The sequence below is a fragment of the Genypterus blacodes genome, unplaced genomic scaffold, assembly GCF_046128005.1.
Source record: "Genypterus blacodes isolate CSIRO-AG114 ecotype Tasmania unplaced genomic scaffold, CSIRO-AGI_Gbla_v1 ptg000007l_1, whole genome shotgun sequence".
Classification (NCBI taxonomy): Eukaryota; Metazoa; Chordata; class Actinopteri; order Ophidiiformes; family Ophidiidae; genus Genypterus; species Genypterus blacodes.
The window spans coordinates 2,532,429-2,559,936 of NW_027466821.1; the positions used below are offsets into that span (position 1 = coordinate 2,532,429).

Consider the following 27,508-nt stretch of genomic DNA (forward strand, 5'->3'; position numbering starts at 1 on the left):
TGTTTCCAGCATGTTTTTTCTCTCCTTCTCTCACCAAATGCAATTTCTCTCTGGCCACCGGGAGCCACACTCCCACGAAAGACGTGGACTTAAAAAAACGTGACTTAAATAGGATTCGTGTCATGCAGATTCATTTCTGGACCTTTGCTTTCTGAGACACATCAGGAACCTGTAAAGTTTTATGAGAAATACATTTTTATGTTCCACTTAATGCTTCCAGCATGTCACATTATTGCCTCTATACTAGTGGCTGTGCGCTGCTGTCTATCACAGTAATCGCGTGTGCTTGTACATGGAGCTTTGGCACATATTCCAAACAACTTAGACTTGTTAAACAGCATCCCAGTGCCATGTAGCCAGGCAGCAATCTGTGCAGCAAACGAAACACTAAACAATCACAGTAGCTGTCATCATTCCTGTCCCCATTGTTCTGTCCCGACTTTACTGTTTTGTATCCTTTTCCGTTCTGTTCAGCTGTATTGCCATCAGCTGGATAAACTGTTCTTGCTGCAGTGTCACCAGTGGCGGTGCTTAGACTAAAACCCACCATATATCAGCACTGTGGTTCTACGAGTCTCCATGGTCAGCGCACTAGCAGATTAATGTCCTGTTGAGGAGACACCAGCACCCATTCGAGCCTCATTTACTCTGACTGAACGCAGGTGTCAAGGCGGGCTGTCCTAAAGGTACAAGGCAAGGCTGCTTTCACTCTGGACAGGGACACAAAGTGAATCCGTGAATGGAATTTTTGTGTTGCAGTCGTTTACTTTCCTCAAAATTATCGTAGTTTTGTGATTATAGAGTAACTCGGATCACTCTTCAGTACATTCAATCTCTTTAGAATTTAATTGCACAACCTTATTTGTTTATCCTAGCTTTGCAGTGCTTTTCCTATCAGCTCCTGTGTCTCTGCTCTCATTTAGCAGCTGTGAGTTCATTACTTATTTACTACCATCATGTTTAATAGATGCAAAACATGCCACCATGTACCCTAAGGTAGCAAGAGACATGATGGTGGTGTCATTCCATATGCTTTACCATCAACTCAAAGTGACAATTGTATTTATTTCCGTTTGTGCTGTCTTGTTAGAGACGTTCTATGGAGTCTAGAATCTCATTTTTGGTCTAAGAAGTGGTAGAAAGATGAAAACAGATTATAAGGTCCTTGAGGAATTACACAACAGTCTTTTAATATCGCATGTCGGAGTGCAGGAGCGCATATTTATTGAAATTATTTGACATTCTGGACATTTGCACCAGAATGTCTGATGTATTATTTCAAACGTTGCTTACATAAGAGAGCCACAGTGTTGAAAACCAAAACCTCCTGGCTGAGCAAACAAGAGACGAAAGAGACAAAACTTATTTATTACCTTACTTTGACTGTTCAGCTCCTCGCTCACATACCCACTGCGTTTCTAGTACAGTGAAGATGGAAATTGGAAAAAGTGGCATCTATAGTGGTGACAGCCGCACCATTTCCACAACACCAACAAATAACACATGTTCTGACATATGACATATGTTCCTCCTGTTGAGGGATTACGCTATTGTCTACTGTCTCCAAAAACCACACTGTAACTTTGCGTATTTGCTGTGCATAGTGTTGTGTCTGGGTAATGAATGAGTAATGTTTGACCAGGATCAAAATGGATCCTGGCTCCCTGGTGCGAAATAAAGGAAAGTTCCGGAGTACCCCAAATGGACTGGTGTCAGTGGCACTCATCCAGATTCTTTTGCCTTAGATGTCAGAGTTGCAACAATCAAAATGTGATCACTAGGGGGCAGAAGCTGACTGAGAGCTTATCGAGAAGGCTGAAAAGTGCATACTTGCAGGAGCAGGAGACTCACCGCAACATTAGCAACCCACAGTTTATTTTTCAAATAATACAAAGACAACATCACCCTTATTGTTGTTGCAGGTTTAAGACAAAATGGAAAGAGCCAGTGACTTAAGATGGCTGGTTTTGCTAAGCCAGAAGTGCCTTTATTTTTTGCTGTGTTGATTTATTTCTGTCCCTTCACACACTACAAAAAATATCTGCGGTCATTGTTTCAAGGTTTCACGTGAAGTCATATTCTTGCGTAGACGTTTCTTGCAGCACAGTTGTGGCAGGAGAATGTCAGAGCAGCTCCATATAGCGAGAGGGGCCAGATAAACAAGCCGTTTCTAACTTAAGCACAGGGGCGCTGCGTTTGAGACGGACGCTTTTTCAACAAGAGGAATGTTCCTTTCCAGGTGGCTCCGATTCAGAGTGCACCCAGTCAAGCTTGTATCTGAGCGTGAAGGTTTTGTGTGTTTAAAAAAGAAATGTCAGTGCAGTGGAAAGACCAGTGTGCCTCTTTCATGAATCCCGAGCTGTGCAGGTGTACATATTTGTGCCGCGTGTGTTTGTCTGGGCTCTGGTGTTTGCTGAGATGTCGCCACAGGTCCGGTATCACCATCAGTCATGCTGTTTTGAGAGCGACTCGACTCTGTGGCCACTGTGTAGTAAGTGTGAGAGCTCTATCTCGCTGTGCACACAGCATGCAAGAAAACCTTCCCTTTTTTTCTTTTTCCCATTTTGGTTACGGGAAAAGGCAGCATTTTTTCCTTCCATATTTGGTCATATGGAGCACAGCCAGTGAGCAGTAGCCTTTTGATGCCGTACAAACATCCCTATTTTGTGTGGGATTTGTACTTTTTGGAATGCTTTTCTCCAAATCTGCGTGATTGTGGGTGTAGCACACTTTAAAAAGGGATACAAGCCTTTTATAACTCAAAGCCTTTTGGATTTCTTCTTATCTTTACACTGTTATTTATGGTTTGGGCAGTAAGAATCCAATTCTTAATGCAAAGATTTCTCCTAAAACCAACATTTAAAAATAGGACAGTCTTTTATTGTCGTCCCCCTCAGCCAGCTGCTACATCGACTGCTCTCAGACTGTTATTTAATTTAGGAAAGTGGATCATGTTTAACTTTAAAGTGCCTTGAGCAAGATTCGAGATTGCAGATCTTCAGATCAAATAGAGAATAATGCTAATATGCAGACAGCTGTTGCAAAACACATAGGGACTCAGATGATGTATATGGCACATTGGAGCAATGTTTTTATTGCAATTTAAGTGTGACTTAGCTTCAAGCTTGACGTTTAAGGACACAAACAGACGCCAGAAGGGGAACGCCGTTTTCTGCCATCTCTCTCCACTGCAGGAAAAGGTCAAAGTGCCTTCCTAGCAGGTTTAATGCAGTCTTAGTGGGATGAGCGAGCCTGGGAATGAAACAAATGTTAAAAAACAAAGTCACGCTTTAAATTACATGACGGATGACAGCGGACTTCAAGTTTGCGAGGTTATCACACTGACAGTGGAAAATAAATGCAGGATTCAAAAATGCAGCAGAGAAAGCAGTTTGCTTTTGTCAGGGCCACACAGGATAATGAATTTAGAAAGTCAGGCTACGGGTTCCTTTCCAAAGAAGGATTTGAAAGCTAATTGAAATAAATTGTGCATGTGACAACATGTTGTTTGGAGGAGTTGCAGAGTGTCATCATAAGGGTTATATTTTTGCAGCACTCTTTTAAGGACTTTTCATGAGGCAGTTGTGATGTTGTTTTTCCCTGGCTTTGTTTTACGTCAGATCTTTTGTATTGTTGGTGATATGACTTATTCTGCAGTTGGTGAATCCCAGCAGGGTTTACAACGCAGTAAAATATTGCATCCAAGGTATTCCATTGAGATTTTCTTGGCTATGAATGTGAGAACAGATAACCCCAGTCAGTCAGTCTGACTGTCTGTGTGTGTGTGATTCACAGGGCACACAGAGGTGCGATGGAATGTGAACCATTGTCTGGGAATGCAGGACTCTCCTTTTTCTTCACCAAATGGAAATTTAACTTCTTGAACTTTCAGGTCTTTTCCCTACACCGAGATGAAATTCCCGTGTGCTCTTTCTTCCTCTATCTCACAGCCAAAATCAGCACAGAGGAGGTCTTGGGTAATTAAAGGGACGATTGCATTTGATCACCAGATCAAGGTTCAAGGATTCAAGTCTGATTCTTTGCCCTTGACATCAGACATGTTGGTAAGCTGGCGTGTTATCCAGCTACGTTTTGCTCGCCACAGTGGCAATAGACAAAGTTTGCCTTCGTCTGCTCATGCTCAGTGAAATTTTTCCTCATTCAAGCTGAAGCCACACTTTAAAAAAAAAAAGAATTTGTTTTGGAGGAGACACTGTGTGTGCAGAGAGCAGATGGAATTGAGATTGAATCGAGCGCCGATGGATTTGCCCAAAATATATAGAAGAGAAAGGCTTTGCGATATTTGTCATTGTATTTTCACAGATACAAAATGGGTTATCTGCCTTTAACCCTTGAGGAGTAATGGGCAGCCATCGTCCAGCACCAGGGGAACAACATTCTATCTAGTGCCTTGGCCAAGGGCACTGGCAGGAGCAATTATTGCACCTTTTTGCGGGTGGGTGAAACCGGAATCCCAGATTTGCTGATCAAAGCCGGTCGATGGTTTCAACAGTGCTAACCGTTGTGTCACCGTGCCACCGTATTGTCGCAGCTGAAGGCTCTGCTTACCTTCACACGCTATCATGATGCAAATATACTTGTGCAGTGCAAACATAAACACACAGATTGGCGTTCACACAAAGGCATATAATGTGTCACCTATAGAGATCCGCATTGATATAAATATCCTTAAACCACCATGCAACTGCAAATCAATTAGCAGACTCTTGAAAATTGCTTGAGTTGTTTAAACCATCACAGTGAACATTACGTTTTTTAATTTTTGTTCATTATCGTATGGTTTCTGAGTCTTTCTTGCGGATTAATTTGGAAAGTCTACACTGTATTACACCATAATGATAATGACATTTTGACAAAAATAAAAGCAGACTTTATGTACACTTTGATGGATAACACAACCAAATTAAGTTAGAAGAACTTAATACGTGTGCTTGTTATTGTGCAGAAATTAATGGAAACCAGTGGCTGCCTGTAAGGTTGGAAAATACGTAGAAATACCTGACACTCTACAGCAGGGCTGCAAACAAGAGGCTAAGAAACTGAAAAATCACTAGCACTGTTCTATAATTCATATCCAGGCAACCGACTCAAAGCCTTTTCATATTTTAGCCGAACACAAAGTGAGCAGCTGTTGGCTGGTGGGGCTGCGTCTTGCTCCAAGAGGAAACGAGAGAGTGAGAGCAAGAGTGAACAGGGGTAGAGGCAGACAAAGGAAGACAAGATGAGGGATGAAACCTAGAGAACGACAAGCGGAGATGGAAAGAAAGGGAGAGAATTCACGATGCGCCCCGCGCCAAAAAACCTCATCCACAGCCGCTTTGCATTCTGGGACTGTAAATGTGTTAATGCTGCCGCGTGAGAGGAGACACATATCAGAGAGAACCCCAACCACAGGGCCAGCTTTCCAAACACAGCTCCTTAGGTGGTGATGGATATCACACATGTACGCACACATACACACATTCGCTGTACCATAAACACTTGCATGTTCTACTTGCAGTGAACACATTCACATATTGGCGGCGTTACATGCTTTTGCATTCTTTCACATTCTCACACTCAAAGCGTGCAGTTATTCACATAAACTTGCTGTGCGCACATCTGCACACCCATTTACACACAGAGACATACACAAAAAAAGACATTTCATATTGTAAATGTTTGCGTTGCATGTTTATCATGATGCGCATAACCCAACACACCACCCCAAACATAATTTAAACGCCCTGCCAGACTTCTCTCAAGGGAGTCTTTACCCCTGCAGAAAACGTTACGTTTACCCAACTCAAAGTGTCCCTGGAGCCTTTGCCAAAACAGCTGTAAGTGCAATACCTACAGGCACACAGTCGATTTCTCTCTCCCTCCCTCTCCCTCTCTGTGTGTGACCATAAATTGGCGTAATTCCTCTCATAAGATGATTATGTAACGATAGATTCAGCAAACGAAAGAATCCTGTTAATTCCACCCATGCATACGTCTGCAGTTTTGCTTTAATTGCAGTGCAGGCAGAAATTGGGAGTATAGTTAGAACATTAGCATACTGAACGTGTCAAGTGAGGATATATTAGTCCCAAGATAACATACAGACATGCCTACAAGTGTTGGCACCCTTGAAATAAAAACAAAATACCCACAGTGTCCTCTGAAATAAGTTGAAACTGACAAAAGTAATTGGCATCCAGCATTCATTATTACATATTCAATAGAACAGGGAGATGATTGAATCGAATGATTGAGTGATTGATTTCTAAGATCACTTCTAGCAGGTATCAATAATTTCATTCAGGCTATTTTCATTGTGGTTTTACTTAAAATAATAGGTTACGTTGAAGAGTAAATGCAAAGTGTCAGTTCTATTAAACGTGGAATGAAGAAAGGTGGATTCTCAGTTTCAACTAATTTCAGAGAAAATTGTGTTTTGTTTGAGTTAGTTTTGTGTTTTGAGCTTTTAATTCCAAGGGCATTAAAACTTCTCGCCACGTCTCTTGGTAATTTCATCGCTTTATATGTGTGTAGCCTGTAGTGAGGGGTTAAATACATAACACAGACCTAAAAGAAACAGATCAAAACACACATTACTGACGATTCAATGATGCGGATGAAACGCCTGTTTTTACATTACATTACGATCATTTGGCAAACGCTTTTATCCAAAGCGACTTACATTACATCATATTACTATTATTAGAAACGCCTGTTTGCGTGGGATGTTTGTCTTGAGCTTGTTGGCATCTGGGTAAGATAGCACGAGCATCAGTATGTGTTACAACCCACTTGTGAAGTTGACAGGTGACAACCACAGTACCTGCAGTAATGGCTGTTCCAAATGTGGAAGGAATATCTTCTCTGCACTGCAATTTAGGCAAAACGTCTGCAGTGGTATTATCTGCAACATCAGTACAAGTTTGCCTCCACCCTTAGCTTGACAAATGAAGCTGTCTCAGTATATAAACTTCAACAGCCTTTTGCCGTGGTGCGAATGTAATAGTTGTCACCAGGAGAAAGATTGTGCACACTGTAGCTGTTTTTGAGTGAATCAAAGTAACCATGGAATTACGCTTAGGTGACAGTGGTAAAGAGAGAGAAAGAACCAGAGAGAGAGAGAGAGCGAGAGAGAAATTGCACAGCAGCTACTTCTCGTTTGAAGAAGAGGTGAATAAGATGTCAAAATTCTGAAAGGATGCCGTTTGTGAAAACACCCCATCCTCCGACCTACGTTTCCTTCTTTTATCCTGTTCTGATTATTGTGCAGTAGCTGCGTATGGCAAACAGTTATCCCAGGTCTCAGGGCATCGCACCATCCGCAGTTTTGACCACAGCTAAATCATCCGTAGCCTTTTGCTATTCATGGGGGTCTTGCAGCTTACCCACCGCCACGGCAGCTGACAAAATACTTACCGGCATCGACTGAAAGATTAGACAGTCGAGGCCTTGTGCCAACTCTTTTCTCACATTCCAGATAACTAGAATACCTCTTTTCACCTGGATGGCTGAACACCTGTGACTCAGTAGCTGTTAGGCATATTGGTCTCCCCCCTCTCCTCTCCTCCCCTCCCGGCGCCCTCGGGAACAGTTTGTTCCTCCAGAGGCCACAAGCGGAGAGCGGCAGTATCTGTACCATGACCGTGTTTGCTTTCATGTCCTCGTGCTGTAAACTCAGCCCTCAGCAATAATGCGCCGTCCCTACTTTTAAGGGTATATGAACAGATATGGTGACTGCAGATAGTGGTTTGTGTTGGCACTGTTTGACGTTCCTGCTTCCCAAACTTTTCCTTCAGACTAGGATCAATGGAAATGTAAACCAGAAATCCTGTGGGTGGCTATTTGGCTTCTTTACCTATATTTTTAGTAAGATTAGGACACTGTCTGAATTTATTTTGATTTTATCCAATGAAAATACCCCCCAATAACTGCAACTTTCACCCTATTCAGTGAAACCTCCTAATTTGTTTCATTACTTGCCAAACTCACAGCAGGCTAGCAGAAAACTAGCACTGAACTAGCCGTTACTCGTTTATTTTCAAGTTAATTCCCTTTCTCCAACAACCAAAACAGTGGCTGCACACAAGGGAGGAGTTTTGGCTTTCATGTGAACGGGTAATTTAAATACTCTTTCATGTCCGCGCCACCAACATGTGAGGTTGATTCGGAGCATTACTCGCATAGCTCTATAGCCATATTATGGAGATTAATGTGTTTATCTAAAGTTGCAAGGGTATGAGTGTCACTGTAGCAAATGTGACCAAAAAGCTGCACTTTCTCCCTCTTAATGAATACTCAGCAAATGTTGGCAAAGCCAAAAATAGATATGTTGTTGGCCCATACTTGAAATTTGCCCTGGGTCTTTTACTTTGTGCCTGGTTTGGCTAATAGGCGCCCATTGTTATAGCGCTTTTAGCTCAAGACTTCGTGAGAAGATAGAGGCATTATAAGGTGGTGTAATCCCAGTGGCTGTCAGGATAACATCAACTTGGCTCTTAAGGCTATTTAAGAGGCTGGCACTTAGAGGCCGGTTCTCTGCCAGGATCTGGCAGTCTCGACAGGTAGTAATTTGACTGGTAAATGTGTCATTATAGCCATTGTAGAATGTTGGGGCAGAGAGAGAGAGGGAGGGTGGAGAGCAGAAACAGAGACACGAGCAAGAAGGGAGGGATGGACAAAGTTTTCTGAGAGATAAATGGTGGAATCAGTGAATCCATGCAGGCAAGAAGAGAAAAAAAGACATTTAGAGTGGACAGGCTGAACTTGGAAACCTCTCTGAAAATGTCACAAACTTGTGACTCCAGGTTGCTCAACGTTCTGGAATGCTTTCTTTCTTTCTTTCTTTCTGTTCCTCCCGGTTAGATTTGCAAAGTGTGGGTGGTCCCCGTCAGAGATGAACACAACAGCAACATTTCTACGCGTTACTGAATGCTTTTTCTGGAAAGGACAAGATTCCTCCTCTGACCTACAGCTGGTGTTCCCCCATGCAGACCCAGCACAATGCACCGCGTTCACTCTTGCATTCAGAGTAACTTATGTGCTTGCGTTACTCATATCTTTGTAGGTACTATGAGATGATACTACATCCAAGTGCCAATTTCCTCCACCATTTCACAAATGACACCAAGTGTACATCTAAACATAGAGAGGGAATTCCTGTGGTCTTAAAAATACGGTATCTGAGTAACTGAGGCTGTTTCAGTGTGATAGCGGGAAGACAAGGGTGTGTTTAGACACAGAGGGAGGAGGAGACTGGGTGAGGGGGTGCAGAGGGGCTGGAGGACAGGGAGAAATGTTTCATTCAGAGATCCCCTCTGTGTGTTCCCCGTCCACGTGTTTGCATATTTGTGTATGTGATCATTACCGTGCTTATGTGTTCATCCAAGCAAATGCAAATGTTGCAATGCTGCAAAAGGCTTCTGCGCATGCATACTTGCATACTTGCATACAGAGAGGAGTGCAGGGAAGGAGAGGCAGTCGGCAAACACGCACACAGGCAGACAGACGGGCAGGCAGGCTTACAGTATCACAGACAGGAAGTTGGGCTCAGGAGACCAGCATCTACCGAGGCCAGTCATATCCTCGAGCAGAGTTTAGCCAAGCGGTGACAGGTCGGTAAACACCACAGGAAAAGTTTGCTGAAGAGATAGGGAGGAAGGACGAGGGAGGGCTGGAGGGGAGGGGGTCACCGAGGGATGGAGGGAGGGAGGGAGGGAGGGAGGGAGGGAAGAGAGGGAGGGACGACGAGCAGGGAGGGAACGGACCGAGCAGGCATTTGCCTCGTCTGTCAGCTGAGACTGTGGGAGACTATTGCTTAGACGGCTTTGCTTTGTGTGTGTACTCGGAGGAGGCATTGTGAGGAGCTGGTATGGTGTGAAGGAAAAGACATATTGTTTAAGGGCTAATTCAAGGTATGACATCCACAATACTTCCTTTGTTTCTACAGATTTTCCCTCCTGCACCCTATGACATCTAATTTTGCACATGATGTAGCTACTTATAGAGGTGCTTTCCTGTTGTACTACATATGTTCTACCTCCAATGTACAAGACACAGCACTGCTGAGGATATGTTTTGAATTTGATATTACTCAATTCTTTGTAAGATGTCTCTTAAAGGCGCCCTCAAGCCCTGGGTTTGTTAGCATCTGTTTGCACTGCTCTGTTGTAGATGTTGTTGGTGGTTTAGTGGGGATGGTAGTTGTATGATGGAGGGATCAGCAGCTCCTGGGTGGTCTAACTCCTCACAGCACTGTCGGTCACGTACCCTAGCAGGGTATTTTTAGTGAAAGTACTCTTAACTGATTAAGTTTACCTCCTGTGTTTGGTTCTCCTTCCTTTCTTTCTGTCTCTGCCCTTCATTCTCTCACTTTTCACCTCGTTCCTCTGTTTTTCACCAACCGGAGTTGCAGAGGGCCTAAGTTCCATCCATGCCAGGGTCACCTAACAAAGACCTGTACTGACCATGCGCTCCTAGTACTATGTGTGGATTATGATGCAATATGTATGCAATATTTGATATGTAGATTAGACCAAACTACAGCTTTTGTTTGAAGCTGCATTTCTCCTTGCTATTATCTGAGGACACCGACACAGAAGTGATAACGTGAATATTTCTCCCTTTTTTTCCTTCCTGCTGGCGGCGTTTGGTGATGTCACCCCTCAGGGCACAACCATGGAGGAAATGGACTTTGAGCGGCGCAGGGAGCTGAGGAGGCAGAAACGGGAGGAGATGCGCCTGGAGGCTGAGCGGTAAGACTTGCTGTGATCCCAGGTCCTGTTAGATAAGTTCTCCACGACTTTTCTCAAAAACTCCTCTTGCAAAGCAGAGAGCGTCTAAAGTTTCTGAGTCCCCCAATGGTGCCGTTTGTAAGTGCAGTCACAGATGACACCTGCAGGCCAGAGGGGGCGACGTTGCTGTCAATTAGTATCTCATGACTGAAGTGTGTAGCACTCCTCAGCTGAGGGAGCAGTAGAGCTGTGGTTGCCAATACACAATACGCCTCGTCTGATGTCGATGCCAAATTGGAGAGAAGCGGAGCAGCTGTAATAGCTTTGAGGCTCCTTGGGGTCTTCAAAAACATCGCTCAGCAAATATTATCCTCTAGTCCCCGGGCGAGGACAAAGTCAGGTTGATAAGCAATCTGATAAGCAACATGTCAACCTTTAAGTGGAGATATTCAATCATGCCCACCCCTCCCTTCTGAATTCAGTTCGAATCAGTGCAAGAAGTTGATTAAACCCAAGTTTGTTATAACAAAGTGACAGAACTTGGCAATAAAAACAATAAAGGGGGCTTTTTAGTGCGTGAACTTGACATATGTGCCAGTATATTTTATATGTTCTCCCCCATATGTGCGGTCCTTTTGATTAAGGAGCCGGTTTAAGCGAATGCAGATACTGGCCAAGGTCACCAGCCTATTTGATGCATCTCTGAGGAGCTTTTTATTAGAGACAGTAACTACATCTGTGCTGACATATGCCTGACCGCCGCTAAATAGGAAGATTTTTCCCTCGATAATTCTTTTTATGACGCAAAGAATACAGAGTGGCATTCACCTTGGCAACGAGCAAGGCTCTCTGTGCGGGGTAAAGGAGCGTTTATTGTATCAAGGGAGATGCACTCTTCCAAACTGTGCACATCATTCACAATAGCACTGAAAGGATTCACGAGGTAATAACATTCAGGGGTGACAACAGGCCGTCCGTGGGGATGTTTGTCCTCCGCATTTGTCCCATCCTAAGCACTGCCAGACGTCGGCAGCCATAGTGCGGCACCCATAGTGTGGCACCCATAGTGCGGCACCCAGGGGCCAACTCTAGGCCTGCAGCCTAGTGCTTTGCTCAAGGGCAATGGCAGGAGCATTAACCTAGAGCATATGTGCATGTTTTTGGATAGCGGAGGAAACCAAGAGTCCCCAAATCAAACTTAGAAAGCGTAGTAAAACACCTTTCTCATAATTTCAATGGTATTGATATCATAAAAAGTACTCCCAGTCATGCCTCTGGATCCGTAGTCAGACCAGAAGTCATTGGGCCCTTTGTGTATTTTGTCAGAATTGGTTCACAATCCTGCTGTGGTGGATTTGTTCTGTACATTTAGATTTGCGTAACAAGTTATGCAACATGCAACAAGTGTCATTCTTGGAAACTTTTTTTGTTTTTGCATCGTTTAGACAAGACATGTTCTATGCCTAATTTCCCCCGATGCTCTGCAAATAGCTGATTGAAGTGAAGGCTAACGCAGTTGTTCCTCTTGATTCTTCATGATGTATCCCAACCCCCCACCTCCCCACCCCCATCCCCCGGCTAAAATTATTTATGCAATGTTGGAATGTTTATGTTAAACGGCAAAGATGGAATTTGGCAGGAAATGTAGAGGGGCAGACTGAGAGAAAAGACGGAGGGGCGGGGGAGCAAAAGTAAGAGCAGCGAGCAAGCAACGCCGACGTGCACGTTGTCTGCCTGATGGGAGTGTGTTCGCGGCTGTTTATGCGGTCCCAGTGGGAAACGTTTGAGCCGCTAACCCTGCGTGTTATTGATGAAACAACATTGTTTACATTTCTGCCAATATATTGAAACGATCAATATTTACATGCCATATTCAGTTTGAATATTTGAAAACCACATGTTGTCACCCTGGCTGTCACCACTCCACCATCACTGCGCTCGCTGCCAGAAGACGACAGACACGAGGAGATAATAACAGCTGCATGGACGCCAGATTCCTGCTATCATTGCGTGTTTACTGCACAGGGCTGCGTGAGCCCTTTCCTACATGCTGGGATGGAAGATGGCGAGTGTGTGTGTGTCCTGTTGTGTGTGTTTGCTCGTCGGGGCATGTTTGTGCTTCACATGTGGATGCACGTGCGTCAGGTTGACGATTAGTCGGTGTCTATTTATCCAGGCCTGTTCTGATTGGTGTCAGGTGATGAGGACTGGATGTGCTCCATTCAGACTTCTGAGCTAGAGGTGTGTGTGTGTGTGTGTGTGTACGTACGTACGTGTGTGTGTGTACGTACGTGTGTGTGTGTGTGTGTGTGTGTGTGTACGCGTACTCGCGAAGGGATGACATCCAAGATTTCCCTGCTCTGTCTTCCATCTGTCTCAGTTATACTTCGCAAATAATTGCTGACATTGAGGTGTGCGCTGGGCCGAAATTCACCATACACAAACACACACACACGTACACACCCATACTCACTCTCCTCTGCTGGTCTCCCACACACTGTCTCTTGCTCTCCAAATGACTTCCTCAATCCTTGCGGCTCAGCGATGCGTTTTTGTTCGCTGACACACACGCACACACACACACACACACACACGGTGGAATGTCCTGATGGCTGTTTTTACGTCCCTTCCTAAGAGAATTTTCCCAGTCGATCCTGTGACCAAAGGGCTTCGGCTTCAGCTAATTATAGTCTGGACTTTAATGTATGGCCGTAGTTTGTAGATTGGCCCGTGTGTGTGGTGCAGCTGGAGAACATCAGTTGTGTGTTGGTTTTCGCCCACGCATCAAAAAATGTTGCGCGGCATCCAAAGTGTTAACGTTTGAGTCTTTGCTGTCCTTTTTGGGAAAAGTTTATTTTTGGTTGGTCCAGTCTTGCCTTTACCCTCTCTCAGCTTCCTCCTCCTCCATCTTCCCCTTTTTCCCCCTTGTCCTCTCTCACTTCCTTGCTGGCCCCACCCCCTGTCTGTTTCCTCCTTTTCCCCCTCTTCCTCCTTAAACCTCGCCCCGTCGCTCCCTCTTTCTCTCGCCTCCTCTTCTTCTTTCTCCACATCTGCGCTCGCTCCCTGCCCAAGAGACCAGGAAGGGCAGAGGAAATAACACCCATCCTCCGCGAACGGGCCACGCCGAACATTCCCACCCTGGGCCAACGGGTCTGCCGCTCCAGATGACCCCAACCTGCATCATTAAAAAAACAAAGGTGTAACAAGCACATTTGAGTTTGAACGTGACAAAAATGGGTAGAAGAAGAAGAGACCCCCTTTTTTTGATGCACTACTGCTCCGTGCACGAGGGGAACGGCACCAAAAATGCGGCAGAATAAATCCAGAATGGGGGATTTCTATCTGATTGTCTGTATGTATGTGTGTGTGTGTGTGTGTGTGTGTGTGTGTGTGTGTGTGTGCACTTGGAGGCCGCCCAGCAGAGTGCAGGGCCTGGGGGGGGGGGGGGGTAGAGTGAGCGAGAGAGAGGGAGAGAGAGACAGACGGGCTGAGTTGTGGTTCTCTGGGCCGGCGGTAGGAAGGGAAACGGTCCAGCGAGGCCAGCGTGGGAATGGGTCAGCATTTCTGACAGTGCGAGACCCCACCCACTCTCCCTCTCCCTCATCATCCCTTCCTCCCCTCCTCGCCCCTCCCCTCTGTTCACAGCAATCTCTCCCTCACCTCCTCTACATGTTCTCCTTTATTATCCGCCCTTCCCTTCCCTCCATCTCTCCCTCCCTCCCTCTCTCTCTCTCTCTCTCTCTTCTTGGAGGGGTGAAGAAGTCTTTTCTCATGGGCTTCTCTTGAATTGTTTTCGCTGACATTTCTGAGATATTTTGCCGTAAAGAAAATATTTGGACATATTTCTCCCTAATGGGCTCGCTGATGGCGCTGTTTTGTGTGCTCCTGCTCCCCCCCCCCCCTTCCACCCAGCTCAGACAGCAACGATCCCAAAGTCGTCTTTTGCTGCCGCCGCGCTTCACTGAAAGCCTTTCACCGTAAAAAGAAAGAAAATCCAGACCCACTGGTGAATTGTGAGAAAAAAAAAATTACTATGGATACAACATGGAAAACACGGCTGGGCCTTGTAGTCACATATCCTAACATATGGGGAGAATGTGTGTGTGGTCCGTTATGTGTTGTATAGGAACAGATTGATACAGTACAGGGAAATGTGTTTGGGGTGATCAAATGTGCAGATTACACCTTTTTCCCCTCATTATCATGCACGCTCATTCCTTTCTCTAGCTTTTCATTTTCATTTCCCATTTCTTGCTTTCTTTCTCTCCCCCTTCCCTCTCCCCCACCCCCCACCCCTCTTCCCGCGCTTCACTGCTGTGTCAGTGCTCTCTGATAGCGTTTGGGGCCAAGGTAAGGAAAGGGATATTAAATCAGGGCTTTGGTTGTGTGCGTGCGTCTCCAGCCAAGGTTGTGATTGACAGGAATGCTAATTCAGCTTTTCGAAGTTTGTTCTTCGTTCCTACTGAGCAATCTTTAACCCTGAGACTGTCGCCGCCGCCGCCGCCAAGGACTCTTTTGTTCCAATTTTGGCTGTTGTCGTTTTCTCTTTCTCATGACATTTAGCGCTGTTTCTGGGACAGCGCTGTCCTTTGGGAATTGAGGCAGTCGTTTTGCAATTTCTTTCCCCCCTCAGAAGGAACACATTTCTTTTTAAATAAGGGTTAATACGATTTCTACAGCAGGGCAACGCAATTGAAGTTGATGGAATATGAATAGTAATACTGTTTTGTGGAGGTGAAAACGAATTCTTAAAGGCGGAGGGTAAAGGTCTGAATTCCATCTGGGTTTGACCAATTTTCTGTGCTCAAAGATGCTGAACTGTTTGAACTAATACACACATGCACATGTGCAAAGGATCGCCTGACATCATTGATGTCACCGTCCCATAGGTCTAGGTTGGGCGTCAGCAGATCCGCGCTCTGTATTATGACAACATTCCTCATGTGAGAGAAAAGGAATAACAGAGGTGGTTGGGTAAAGGAGAGGAAGAGGCAAACTGTTATTCATAAGCTGTAAAACCTCACATAAACCCGGGGCGGCTTTAGTTCGGCTCACCACACATGTTGCAATTAACACGCAATCGCACGCTCGGCTGGCCGACCTCAAAGGCAGCGCTGTGATGTGAGGTAGCAAGGCGTGCGGCTGGGAGTAGGAGTGTAGAGGTCAGGCAGGGCAGCGCCCACCAAAAGGCATGGAGCACCACGCATACATGTCAGGTGGCAGCTCAGGAAGGGGTTTGGATTCGAGGGTTCACACACACACACACACACAAGTGAGACATCTGTATCTCAAAAGTTCTTAACTAAATTTGGAACTGCTTTAGATGGAACTGCCAAAAATTATGGACATGAGCTTGTGTCCTGCGGCACCATGCGCTCTAATTATGTCAGGCGGCTGCCATTTAGTTTGACAAGCAACCATAATGTGTTTGATCTATTTCTGTGTATTTGGGCTGTGGCAGTTTGGACAGAATGCATTTCTTCAGTTTGCCGACCGTCATAACGTGAAGGTAAAGAAACACTACAATCTTACCTCAAACCAGTGAGGTTTGAATTTTGCGGTCAGTAGTCCAGTGTGGATGTCGACCAGACACAAACTGATTGAACAAGTCAACACTCTTGTAGGAACAAAGAACTTCCAAAGAGTGGAATAAACTAGATGATGTCCATGCAGGTAAGACTCCGTTACAGTAGAGGACAATAGAGTGGGAAGCTTTCACATGTTGAGAGTTTCATTATGAAGACTTGGTGCAAACATTTACGTTTCTGGAAAAAACGTGGTACAAAAATGGCGTCTATATTTAGCACAATCTGCAACAATGTAATTTAGTGTTGAAATGTACTTGTTTTTTTTGGTGCCGCCACTTTCACTCAGCCTGCTCCTCCTTCAGTCAGTGATTTCCTGCATTCTACCAGGATTAGTGGTAGTCCAGGCCCCGGAGAAGCGCCCGGACTTGTTGATTTCAATCACATTTAAAGCAACACGAATACGCCCGACTAGCCGAGGAGATTGTTAACAATGGAGTCTGTTGATGTTTGCATTCAACCACACCCTCCACTTAAACCACAGCATCCAACGCAGACATGGATAATCCGCTCCAAATGTGCTTTGGATTATGATCTGTTGAGACTACAGGCAGTGGGGAATTTTGTAGAACTCCCTGTCCCTGTTCCAGCGCCCAAAGACTGAGTTGCTCTATGATTTTAAGTTCATCCGTAAGGTCTTAAAAATATGAAAATTACACAAAATAAAAGTGGGTGTGCAATGACTACTCCTAATCCGTGCCGGTTGTTCTCGCACAGAAACGGTTGATTCAACGCAACTACGCTAGTTTGGAAACACAACTAAACAAACACTTTATTGCTCTCACATAAATTGTTACTTAGCTGTTTAAAAATGTACACACACACACACACACACCCTTCTCCTATTGTTTCTACTCCAACAAAAACCAGTAAAAGCAGTTGGCCAGAAGCAATGTTTCTCTCCGGCTTGCTGTCATCCTCAGCCAAGTCTCGTCTCCAGATTGCGTTTTTATCAGCTCGTGAAAGTGTAGACTGGATAAGAAGTATTGCTTGCTGCACAGCTGAGAGGTCACGGCTGATAGGGAGGGGAAACCCTGCGCCAATCCAGCATGTTGGGTCACCGATGATTACTGTCCAATTGCAGCAATCTTTCCCACCCTGAAGTGTCGATCTGTGAAGTTGGATGGATGAAGGTGAGACGGAGAGAAGTGGGGAGTTGTGGAGGTCTGAAAGTTGGAAGTCACTCCGTCTATCTGTCTTTCTTTCTGGGGGCCAGGATGGCGCAGAACGATGATGACGAGGAAGAGGCGGCCCGTGAGAGGAGGCGCAGGGCACGCCAGGAGAGGCTGCGGAGCAGGGACAATGAGGACGGCAGCGGGCAGCCCGACGGCATAGTCATGACCAACAGCCACAGGTAACATACACACACACACTCAGATAAACAAAGTCTTAGTTGAAGTTACAGCACCAGTTGGGATTTTGGTCCAGCTAAAAACACCAAAAAAAAAAAGAAGAATGAAAGATAGGCAGTGCAAAAGAAGAAGCTGTCTGACAGCAGTGTTGCCTTATCAATAATAAATCATTATCAGTCCTTTCTCTTTGTCCGTCCACCTCAGAGGAAAACCACCAAAGAGTCTTTTATATCCACAGCTGTAAGGAAAATATATATTCTCTAGCACCGGGTTTGAGATTTTCCTCTCATAAAAGTGACTGATGGCACAAAATTAAAACAAATCTCATATTTTATTGAACATGTCGGTCCTCTGTGTCCTCTGTCAACAAAATGAAAGTACTTTTATTGATCTAATATATAATATCGTATAATACTGTCTGCTGAAATTCACTATATTGGCTTTTCCAGCTCAGTTATTGCTTTATGAATCCATTATCGGAGCCCTGCTCACCAGCCATTCCCGCCTGTCAAACTGACAACCAGCCCATGACCTCATCTCTATCAATCAGAGCGAGATTCCATCCCTTTTGTTATTCCGCGCCGCGAGATCAATCTGCCCGGGTTCCAGTGGAAGCAGTGGGCCGCTCCGACATGCATGGGCACAGAAGCCGCTTTGTGGTCGCGGATGTTTCCTATTGCCCCTTTGCTATGAGCTCGGCCACACTACGTCCATGTAGTCCAACAAGAAAGGGATTGTGCTGGAGGATGCCGGGACCGGACTATTGTCGATTGTGCTTGATGCAACGATAATGTTTTCCAGACAGTTTAGGTCAGAATTATATCATGTTTATTTCTCTCATAAGTATTTATGGTTTCACATTACATTGGGTCTACACATCAAGTGGCTATGAAATGTTTGTGTGTAGATCAGACACTCATTCATAATGATGTGTTACAGAAGGGTTAACGCTAACCCAAACAGAAATGATTATTATTATTTCTATCATTGTTAATTTGCTGGTTATTTTCAGTCCTCACCAATAGTTTGACCCTCACAGGTAACGCGGGTGTAGCATTAGTCCTTTGTTTAAAAGGCTTAGCAAACTGGTTTAACTATTTGTTCAAACGGGAGCGGTAAAGAATCCCAAATTCCAGAGATTTTTGGCATTCCTGACATGTTAAGTATTACCTGGACTCAGTGGGCAGGAGGAAGTGATAAAAAAGAGGAGGAAGTGTCCCGGGCCCAGAGAGAGCGCTTTGTATGTGACCCGGCCATGACCTCGCTGTTCTGTGCTTCATGGTTGTCAGTTTGGACAAAGGAGCTCGGAAAAAACATTTAGTGAAAAATAACTTCACCATTCATTGAGCCTGAATGACAAAATAAAATAATTTCTTATTTTTATTCATTTAATTTCAGTTTTTTAATTTGAACTTTAATTCTGTTTCATTTTATTTGTTTATATATTTATTTAGTTGCAGTTTTGGCCCAATCGCATAAAAGAAGAAAGGATTATATTATATTATATTGAATTCCAAGGTTCTGTCACAATGAAGTGGTTAAGTCCAGGTGCTTGTTAACATTCATACTCAGAACCAGCTTAAAATGGACACATGATCTTTCAGTGCCTTGCTCAAGGGCATGTCACTGGCAAAGGAGGAGGTTGAAGGTTGTCCCCTCTCTCTCAGTGTGACAGAGACTGTGACCAGCTCTTTCGGAGGCGGCGGTGACGAGGATGAGCAGGTCCTGATGGAGCGCATGGCCAAGCGCGAGGAGCGGCGGCTGAAGCGCGTGAAGGAGGCGGTAGACCGACAGAGGCAGCTGGACCCCACCGAGACGGAGGGGGGAAACGGCGGCATGACAGAGAAAAACAACGCTGAGGAGGAGATGCCGTCCTCCTGGCGTCGGGGCCGTTACAATGACAACGACGAGGACAAGCCGGCGACGCACGGCATCCGGAGGGAGGAGAAGGAGCGTGAGCAGCCTAAAGGGGAAGAGGAGGGAGCGCCTGGGGTTGGAGATGAAGAAGAGGAGGATGCGGAGGAAGAGGAGGAGCAGAAAGTGGAAGTAGTGGAGGAGAAACCAAAAAGGTCTTACCTGAGAGAACAGGTGAGTGACTCATCTCTTCATTCTTGGTCATTCACTCTAACTTTTCCGCCTCAAACACAGGATGTCCTCTCGTTTAACCACTGACCTGCTTTCAAAGAGCTCCTCTAATCCTTCTCCACAGGACCTCGCTGAAGAAGACACGCAATCAGTAGTCAGTGAGGGTTCAGATCAGCGCAGTCCAGGCCGCTCAGTGGCTGAGGAGGCTGACGAGGTACAGGAGGAGGAGGAGAATGTAGATAACGCGTCCCAAAACGAGCCTATGATACTCAGAAATGACAGCGGAGAGGACAGTGAGGTATCTGAGGCTCTGCACTCAGAGGACATTGAGGTATCTTTCCAAAGTGGTAAGAGTCTAAGCAGAGGTGTGATTCACCGCACAGAGAGTCACGCTGGGTAACTTCAACGTGATGAAAGATGTCTGAAAACACTCTCACTCCTAATAAGGCTATCTTCTATTTCGCCCCTTGGCCCGCGCAAGAGTCGGTGATTAGCGTCTGAGCCAAGCGTTGAAATTACCCAGACACCCCGAGCGGCCGACGCGCGGTTTGCACCGTTGAAAAACCTGGCGCTGAACCCTCCGCCTACGTTTTATGAGGTGTGGCCTGAGCCGTGCGGGTGTTAGGTTTTTTCCTGTCTTTGTTTTTTATAGTTAAAGGTTAATGTTATGCTCCACAGAGTGGTCACAGTGTGTTCACGGTCACGGCGTGTGTTTGCATGGACTCGACCTCCATCTGTGAGGGCAGCAACACCTCGCATCACACACACACTCCACTCCACAGCCTGGAATAGGGGAGCTTAACTTAACAAAGCCAATCACGCCCAGTGCAGACGCTCATTTCCAGTCAATTGTTTTTACAAAGCACCATTTTAGGTTTTTTTGGTTGAAGCTCTTGGACTCATAAAACAACACCCATAAATTTAGAAAGTGCATTTAAGGAAAACGTCTTTGTGGCCACTTGTTTGATCCAGAATTGACTGTATCTTCCTAGAAATGGATCAATAAAACTCAATCCAGGGTTCATCAGGCCACAATATAATATCTTTTTCATGCTTTATGTTTTTGTCTTAACTGATTTGATGGATTTTAAAGAGGCTTGTAAGCACACACACACACACACACAGCTCATTAGCCCTGCCTCTGGGTCTGGAAATGGACATTTTCCTATTTTGACCGCCATTCTCTACACTCGACACTAAAACCCTCATGAACCTAACATTTTGTAGTCAGTCTAAGTTTATCTGACCCGGTTTCTATGCTTTGTGCCTTTTCATAGTGTAAAAGTAGTAGTGATCAAATATGCGTCCTGACATTAGATATGATGCTCCCATGGTGATCACGTTCCCAAAATCACATCATCTTCTGTCGTTAGCTCTGGAGTGGACCATGTGTCACGTGATGCTGATGTGTTGTGTGATTTGCGGTTTGGTGTGGTCTTCCTCTTCCTCGCCACCATCCCTTCCCAAATCACAAGCGCCTCCCTGATCACTCCCTGTGCTTGTTTCTGTGCGTGTGTGTGGCTGTAGGTGAACGAGAGAGGCGGGGCCAGGCAGCAGGAGCAGGAGGAGGAGGAGGAGCAGAGGAAGCAGAATGGAGGCATGCACGAGGAGACTCCTCCTAAACAGCACCGGAAACCTGAGAGGACTCTCAGGTACACAGACACAACACACAGCGCGTCACACACCTCTGGGTTGTCAGCACGGAGCCAGTGGTGATGACCAGTTCGCATGCATTATTCAAGAGTCTGCTGAACTGCAGTCAAACTGTAGGAGAAACACCTGAAGTTGTTTGACTGTTATAGTAGGGAAACTGTGGATAGATATATATATATATAGATTTGTTAGATCAGTTCAACAATCAAACATCTTTCCCACTTGTCGGTTCCATTACTGTTCTACAGCAAAGGGGCTGAGGTCAGGATATTAACTTTGATAACATGGCATTTGCTGATATTGCCGTCAGTGTGTTTACCTACATGTACACACTTCTGATTCTCCTCTGATGAAAGCAATTATTTCAAACACCAGGTAAATGCCAAAATCAACATAAACGGACACATTGGTGGACTGGCATTACGTGATTGTACGTCTGTTTCCTCATCATGTTAACACTCCATAGGTCTGATTGATCTGCACATGCATTTCCTTAAGCAAGTGTGAGATCCCATCAAGGCTTACCATGCATTTTTACCCTAATTGCAATACAGACAAAGATAATTGACGATATAATGTAAAGATACTGAGTGAGTTTCTGTACTTTTGTTACACTCACTGTTTCAAAAAGTTGTACCATTTAAATTAGAGCGCATCAATTTTAATAATGACACTTTATTACACATTGGCTTCTCAGTATGTAGCTGCTGAACACTGAAAGAGTCTGTTAAAGGAGCTGCAGCGCCGGCGTCAGCAGAGTAACACAAAGGCAAATCTGAATCAAACAAGCTGTTGGGCGCTGAATGTTTTGCGGGTCACCTTAGTCCCCAGTGTGACACACACAGGCATGAAACGTGAGACGTGCTGTAACAGGGGATTGTTGGTGCTTCAACGTGTGTTTTTTGGTGTTTGTGTCTGTTTGCTTGTCCGTGAGGGAGAGAAAAGAGTCTGTGTTGAATTATTTAGTCGTCGGTATCAAATGTCAAGTGTTTACCTGTATGTCAACCAGCTCTGCGTGCTTCTGAACTGGTTTCTGCTTTGTGTGTTTGTGTGTGTGTCTGCGTGCGCGCCCTGACCCATGTCCCAGTCGTGGCAGCGTGCGGTCTCCCGAGGTGCCGGCGGGCGACGACCAGGAGGACGCCACCCGCCTGGAAGCGGAGCGCAAGTTGGAGGAGCTGAAGCGCCGCCGCGACGACGCCGAGAGCGAGGAGTTCGAGCGGATGAAGCAGAAGCAACTGGAGGCGGAGGCCGAGCTGGAGGAGCTGAAGAGGAAGCGGGAGGACAGGAGGAAGGTGCTGGAGGAGGAGGAGATGCAGAAGAAGCACGAGGACGCGGAGAGGAAAGCCAAAGAGGAGGTAAGGAGAGGTAGAGGAAGAGGAGGAGGGATAGTTAGACGATTTCTCTCTTCTTTCATGTCCATTTAGCCTTTATACCTGTTTAAGCCCAACCTCATGTATCACACTCGCACGAAAGGCGCCGTGACATTATCTCACTGTGCTTCACCGCTATTGAGACTCCACCTCACCGTGGTCCCCGGCTGTTACTCGTCCACGTCACTCCTTTTCCCTCCTTTTGAAACAACTTCATCCCCAGGGATCACAAATGTCCTAACCTTTTCATTTCTACACCTTCACGCCAGAGCGTCGTCTATTTTCCCCCATTCCAAACCTCCGCGCCGAAGCCTGTCCTTCTCGCCGTCACCCCGACCGGCCGCCGCCTTTGTTAGTGTCTGCCCGCGTGTTGGCGGCGGCCCCGTCTCCCGCTTTCTGGCCCCTGCTCTTCTCCTCTTGTGTGATGTTAATGAGGCCTTTTGGTTCGTAATTAAAAGATGGCCCAGAGATACAGAGAGACTAATTAAGCAAGACCAGGCTGTTGGAGAGCGCTGATACGCTGCCAAGTGCTCACTGCTGCATTCACTGCAAATCATTAATGCATTCATTGTAAAGACAAAAAGTGTTGATACATCAGCTTGGATCCTGCTACAGAATGTCTTTCCTCCTGTAGACAGGCACTCACCGTAAATAAGTAATTGAATTTGTTCCTAAGCTGCTTGGTCAGAGAGAGTAAATGACTCATATGGTCGCTCATACAGTGTGTGTGTGTGTGTGTTGGTGTGTATTAGCTGGGTGGGCTGCCCTCAATTATTTGTCGCTTATTATGTTTGAAACTTATAGAATATAATGTAATAAGGCACAATTGTTTCATATAAGCACCTTTTCCGTTTTGTTATCCTCCTTCAAATGAGAGTAACTCAGCTGGCTCCAAACTTGAGGGGTCTGTCGGTTCGTTCCCAGGGAAAAGCCGCCGCAACACAGGAAGTGAGTTTTGCGTTTCCAACAGCAACAACGGTTTGTTTGGAGTAAACACGCAGAGAACTGTGGAGTAAGTCGGAACAGGAGGAAAGAATAGAGCGCCACCTATATTTGGGGCTGCAAACATATTGCAATGATAAAAAATAAATGACATCACTCTTGTATGTGTGTGTGTGTGTTTGTCTCTGTTCCGCAGGACGAGAAGAGGAAGATGAAGGAGGAGATAGAGAGGAGGAGAGCCGAGGCCGCCGAGAAGAGGCAGAAGGTGGAGGATGTGGACGGCGAGGAAAAACCCTTCAAGTGTGTGAGCCCTCGCGGCTCCTCTCTGAAGGTCAGTCAACCCGTTTTTAACCTCTGACCTCTAACCCCCTGTTGCAGAGCTGCACTCTTGCTGATTTGGCAAACAGTTTCTCTGGAATCCTGCAATTTGACTCACTCAAAAATCCCAAGTGAGGACGACTCATGACTTATTTGACTGCCTCTTTCCCACACACACACACACACACACACACACACACACACACACACACACACACACACGGCCGCCCTCTCCAAAGATAAATGTTTGTCACGGCGCAGGAACGTTTAATCAACCCAAATGTGAATAAATGTTTCCAGCACTGCCAAAAGCCAACTCCCACTGCAAACTGAGGGGGGTTTTCAGCTGGTGGAGAAAATCTAATTAGCAACAGTTAGCAATAATCTCCATCTGCCCCTGTCCTCGTCTCCATCTCCAGGCTGCGTCTCCGCTCTGACGGCACCGCAGCTCTGATCTTAATAAAGTCAGAGTTGGGCTTGTTTGTGGTCACTGCTTTGTAAATAACACTGCTCAACTCCGCTTTGCCTCACAGCTTTACTTTGTCATCATTTTCACCGTAGGTACAGCTGTGTGTGTGCGTGTGCGGGTGTGTGTCTGTGTGTGTGTGTGTTGCTTTGCTGTTTTCTGAGGGTTTGCGTCATACGTTTGGACAGTATGTTGCTATGCGCTGCTACTTTATTCTTCCAATACTTCACGGTTTTCTCATTATTTCTCATTATAGTTAATGTCAAACTGAGACGTATGTGGTAAATTAGGTTGTCCGAAACCATAGATACAAATCTGATCTGAAATGAAAATGTTATTTTAAGCACAGAAACTCATTTCATATGGACGGGTTAGATTTTTTTGTTGGCACAAACATACATGTACCTCATTAAGACACTTCATGTTTGGTTTTCCTGTAATTTGTTGCCCATAGAAATACAATCTAATGAACATGTTATATGTCGTTGCATTTAAAATTGATTGACCTGACCTACTTTATCTTCCTCATCGCCATCTGTGTTGCATTTCCGTCGACTGCCATATTTCTGGTGCTCAAAACTCTGAAAACACACAGTAGTACGCTATCAGCATTGGCCTCCCGATCGTACACGCGGTCCCAGAAGCTCGGCCGCGCCGTTATCAGCGGTAACGCGGCGTAACCCCACTCTGCACTGTAGATAAGGCGCAGTGTTCTCCGGGAGAGAAGGACAGGGACAAGAGCGAAGGGCAGTCTGTGGGGATGCAGGGAAGCGATTAGGGTTAACAGGATTACTGTAACCACGCTCGCATAGCTGAAGCTGCTTGAAAACGAGGCTGAGAATGGGGAATTTCCTGTTGGAGAGTATTTTGGGAACTCCCACGTTTGGTAGCGGAGAGCAAGGTCCTTTTTCACACAGCGACAGGGAGAGAGAGCGTCTCTGCTGGTCCTTGTTTGGTCTGTTTAGAGGTTTTGTGTGCATGCATGACCCCTGTTTTTTCATAATCAAGGGTTGATTGGTAGGTTCTAAACCTGCCACATCAGGTAGCATAAGGGCAATGGAGTGATGTAGTGATCACCTCAGTTTGTCCCCTCAGGCTCACATGAGGCCCCCGCCTCTCTTCCCCATCATGAAACAACTCCACCTGGAACCTGTTTGGCCCAGGATTATAAGGAAGATTGTCATAATGATACAACTTGTGTGCTGGGCTTAGAACTTATCAGTCAACCCGCTTACCTTTGAGATCCCTGCATGCCAGAAGGCAGAGATGGGGAAAAGCTTTGTGTGTGTGTGTGTGTGTGAGCATGTTTGATTTAATTTAGGGATCTGAATCACAGGACCACTTTCAGTCGTGATCACACAAACAAACGTAAGGCAGACGTGTGTTTGGTTGAAGGGTAACGAACATATGATGTTGTTACTTTTAACACGCAGCCTCTTTGACCTTCTGTACAGATTGGAGAGAGGGCAGAGTTCCTGAACAAGTCGGCGCAGAAAAGGTACAAACCTGCTTTATTGTCAGACAAACGTGCAACAAAAGCACAGAGGCGTTGCAGTTCTGTGTCGCTGAACAGGAAAATGAGGCACTGCATTTATATAAAGCTGTCAACCTGCTGGGAAATCAAATATACAGTTTATTTTACCTTTTAAAGCTTTTTTTTCCCCTCTACGCTGTGCGACTCTTTGCTTCTGCCCAGCAGTGCGGCGAAGGCGGCTCTCTCTCCTGTGGTGTCCAAGATAGACAACAGGTTGGAGCAGTACACATCAGCCGCTCAGGTCAGCACGGCAACCAGCCACAATACAATCACTTTATACTGTTATGTACTGTTACTTACACAAGACCAGGACAGACTCAAGCCTGCTGATCCATGCGCCACTGACGTCAAACCGACCAAACTCCCTGAACTTATAGATTTGATTCATCCATGTTGTTTTCCTTCACCCCTGATCAAAGTGCAAACCGCGTCACTGCGTGTCGTAACCGCTCGCAATGATTCCCTTTCCCCATCATCTCCATTAGAGCAGCGGAGTTAATCAAATTAAGATTGAAGCTGCGATATGAAAACGTGTGATTATTAAATCATGAGCGGTGGCGATTGAATTGATTAAATAATGTGGTGATGTGGAAGGGCTGCATGTGCCAAATGTGTCAAATAATGCAGAGACGATGAAATGTTAAAGATGCACTGTTGATATTTGACTGTAATTAATGTTAATGGAAGAGTGACAGCAACCTGCTTTGTTGAATCTACTTCATTTATTTAGTTTGATTTGATTGACTGCGCATCATTGAATATATTACATTTCAATATACAGTGGTATAAATAGCGGGTAACAATCTGGGTGCAGCTGACAACATTAGTCCGATCATGTAGGGCTTTTATGTCTGTATGGATATGTGACATAGAGGGGTTTAACCCTGCGCTCTCTCACCGCAGAGGGAGAACAAGGAGTCCAGGTCTCCTCGCTCCGGCGCTGTGGATCTGCCCATGGTCACCGACAGCATACGGAATATAAAGAGCATGTTTGAGAAAGGCAACGTGTTCAGCTCACCTGGAGGGGGCGGCAGCATGTACAAGGTAAAGACGTGCAGCGGCTACAGGTGTTAGCCAGGGAGCTGTTGCAAGTGTGTGGGTGATACAGATCTGGAAGTGCCAGCAATATGCAAGCTGAGAAGTTGAGAGAAGTGTGTGTGAGAAGTACAAATGTATGGATTTTATCTGCTTGTTTGTGTATGTGTGTGTGTGTTCAGCTGTCTTTATGTGTGTGTCTGAACCTGAGAGAAAGAGAGAGAGAGAGAGAGAGGAAAAGGCCCATTTTACTGGCACTTCCTGCTCAGCTCCGCTGTTGCTGATGACGACCAGACTTTGCTGACCTTTGCCCCCGTCCAAACAGGAAGCAGCTGTGATGAAGACAGGCGTGGCGGGCCGCATCAACGACTGGCTGAATAAAACCCCGGAGAGCGGCAAAGCGGCAGGAGGAAGGCCAGCGGTAGGTCGTCTCCA

General features: G+C 45.6%; 1 protein-coding gene across 5 annotated transcripts in view; it reads left to right on the forward strand.

The window, feature by feature from the left end:
* Positions 1–27,508, forward strand: part of cald1a (caldesmon 1a) — a 44,200-nt gene that overhangs the window by 10,450 nt on the left and 6,242 nt on the right. For 2 of the 5 annotated variants that reach the window (XR_012963722.1, XM_076151491.1), the window contains exons 2-12: positions 10,669–10,754; positions 17,535–17,672; positions 19,338–19,758; positions 19,880–19,969; positions 21,283–21,407; positions 22,496–22,763; positions 23,917–24,051; positions 25,959–26,002; positions 26,201–26,279; positions 26,942–27,082; positions 27,399–27,494. Coding sequence is in view for 4 of the 5 variants with exons in the window: in XM_076151491.1 (XP_076007606.1) it covers positions 10,678–10,754; positions 17,535–17,672; positions 19,338–19,758; positions 19,880–19,969; positions 21,283–21,407; positions 22,496–22,763; positions 23,917–24,051; positions 25,959–26,002; positions 26,201–26,279; positions 26,942–27,082; positions 27,399–27,494 (1,614 nt within the window). In the remaining variant the exon portion in view is untranslated. Of the gene's footprint in view, positions 1–9,755; positions 9,915–10,668; positions 10,755–17,534; positions 17,673–19,337; positions 19,759–19,879; positions 19,970–21,282; positions 21,408–22,495; positions 22,764–23,916; positions 24,052–25,958; positions 26,003–26,200; positions 26,280–26,941; positions 27,083–27,398; positions 27,495–27,508 lie in introns of those variants that run through there. The other 3 variants (XM_076151497.1, XM_076151505.1, XM_076151518.1) reach the window with 3 other exon arrangements.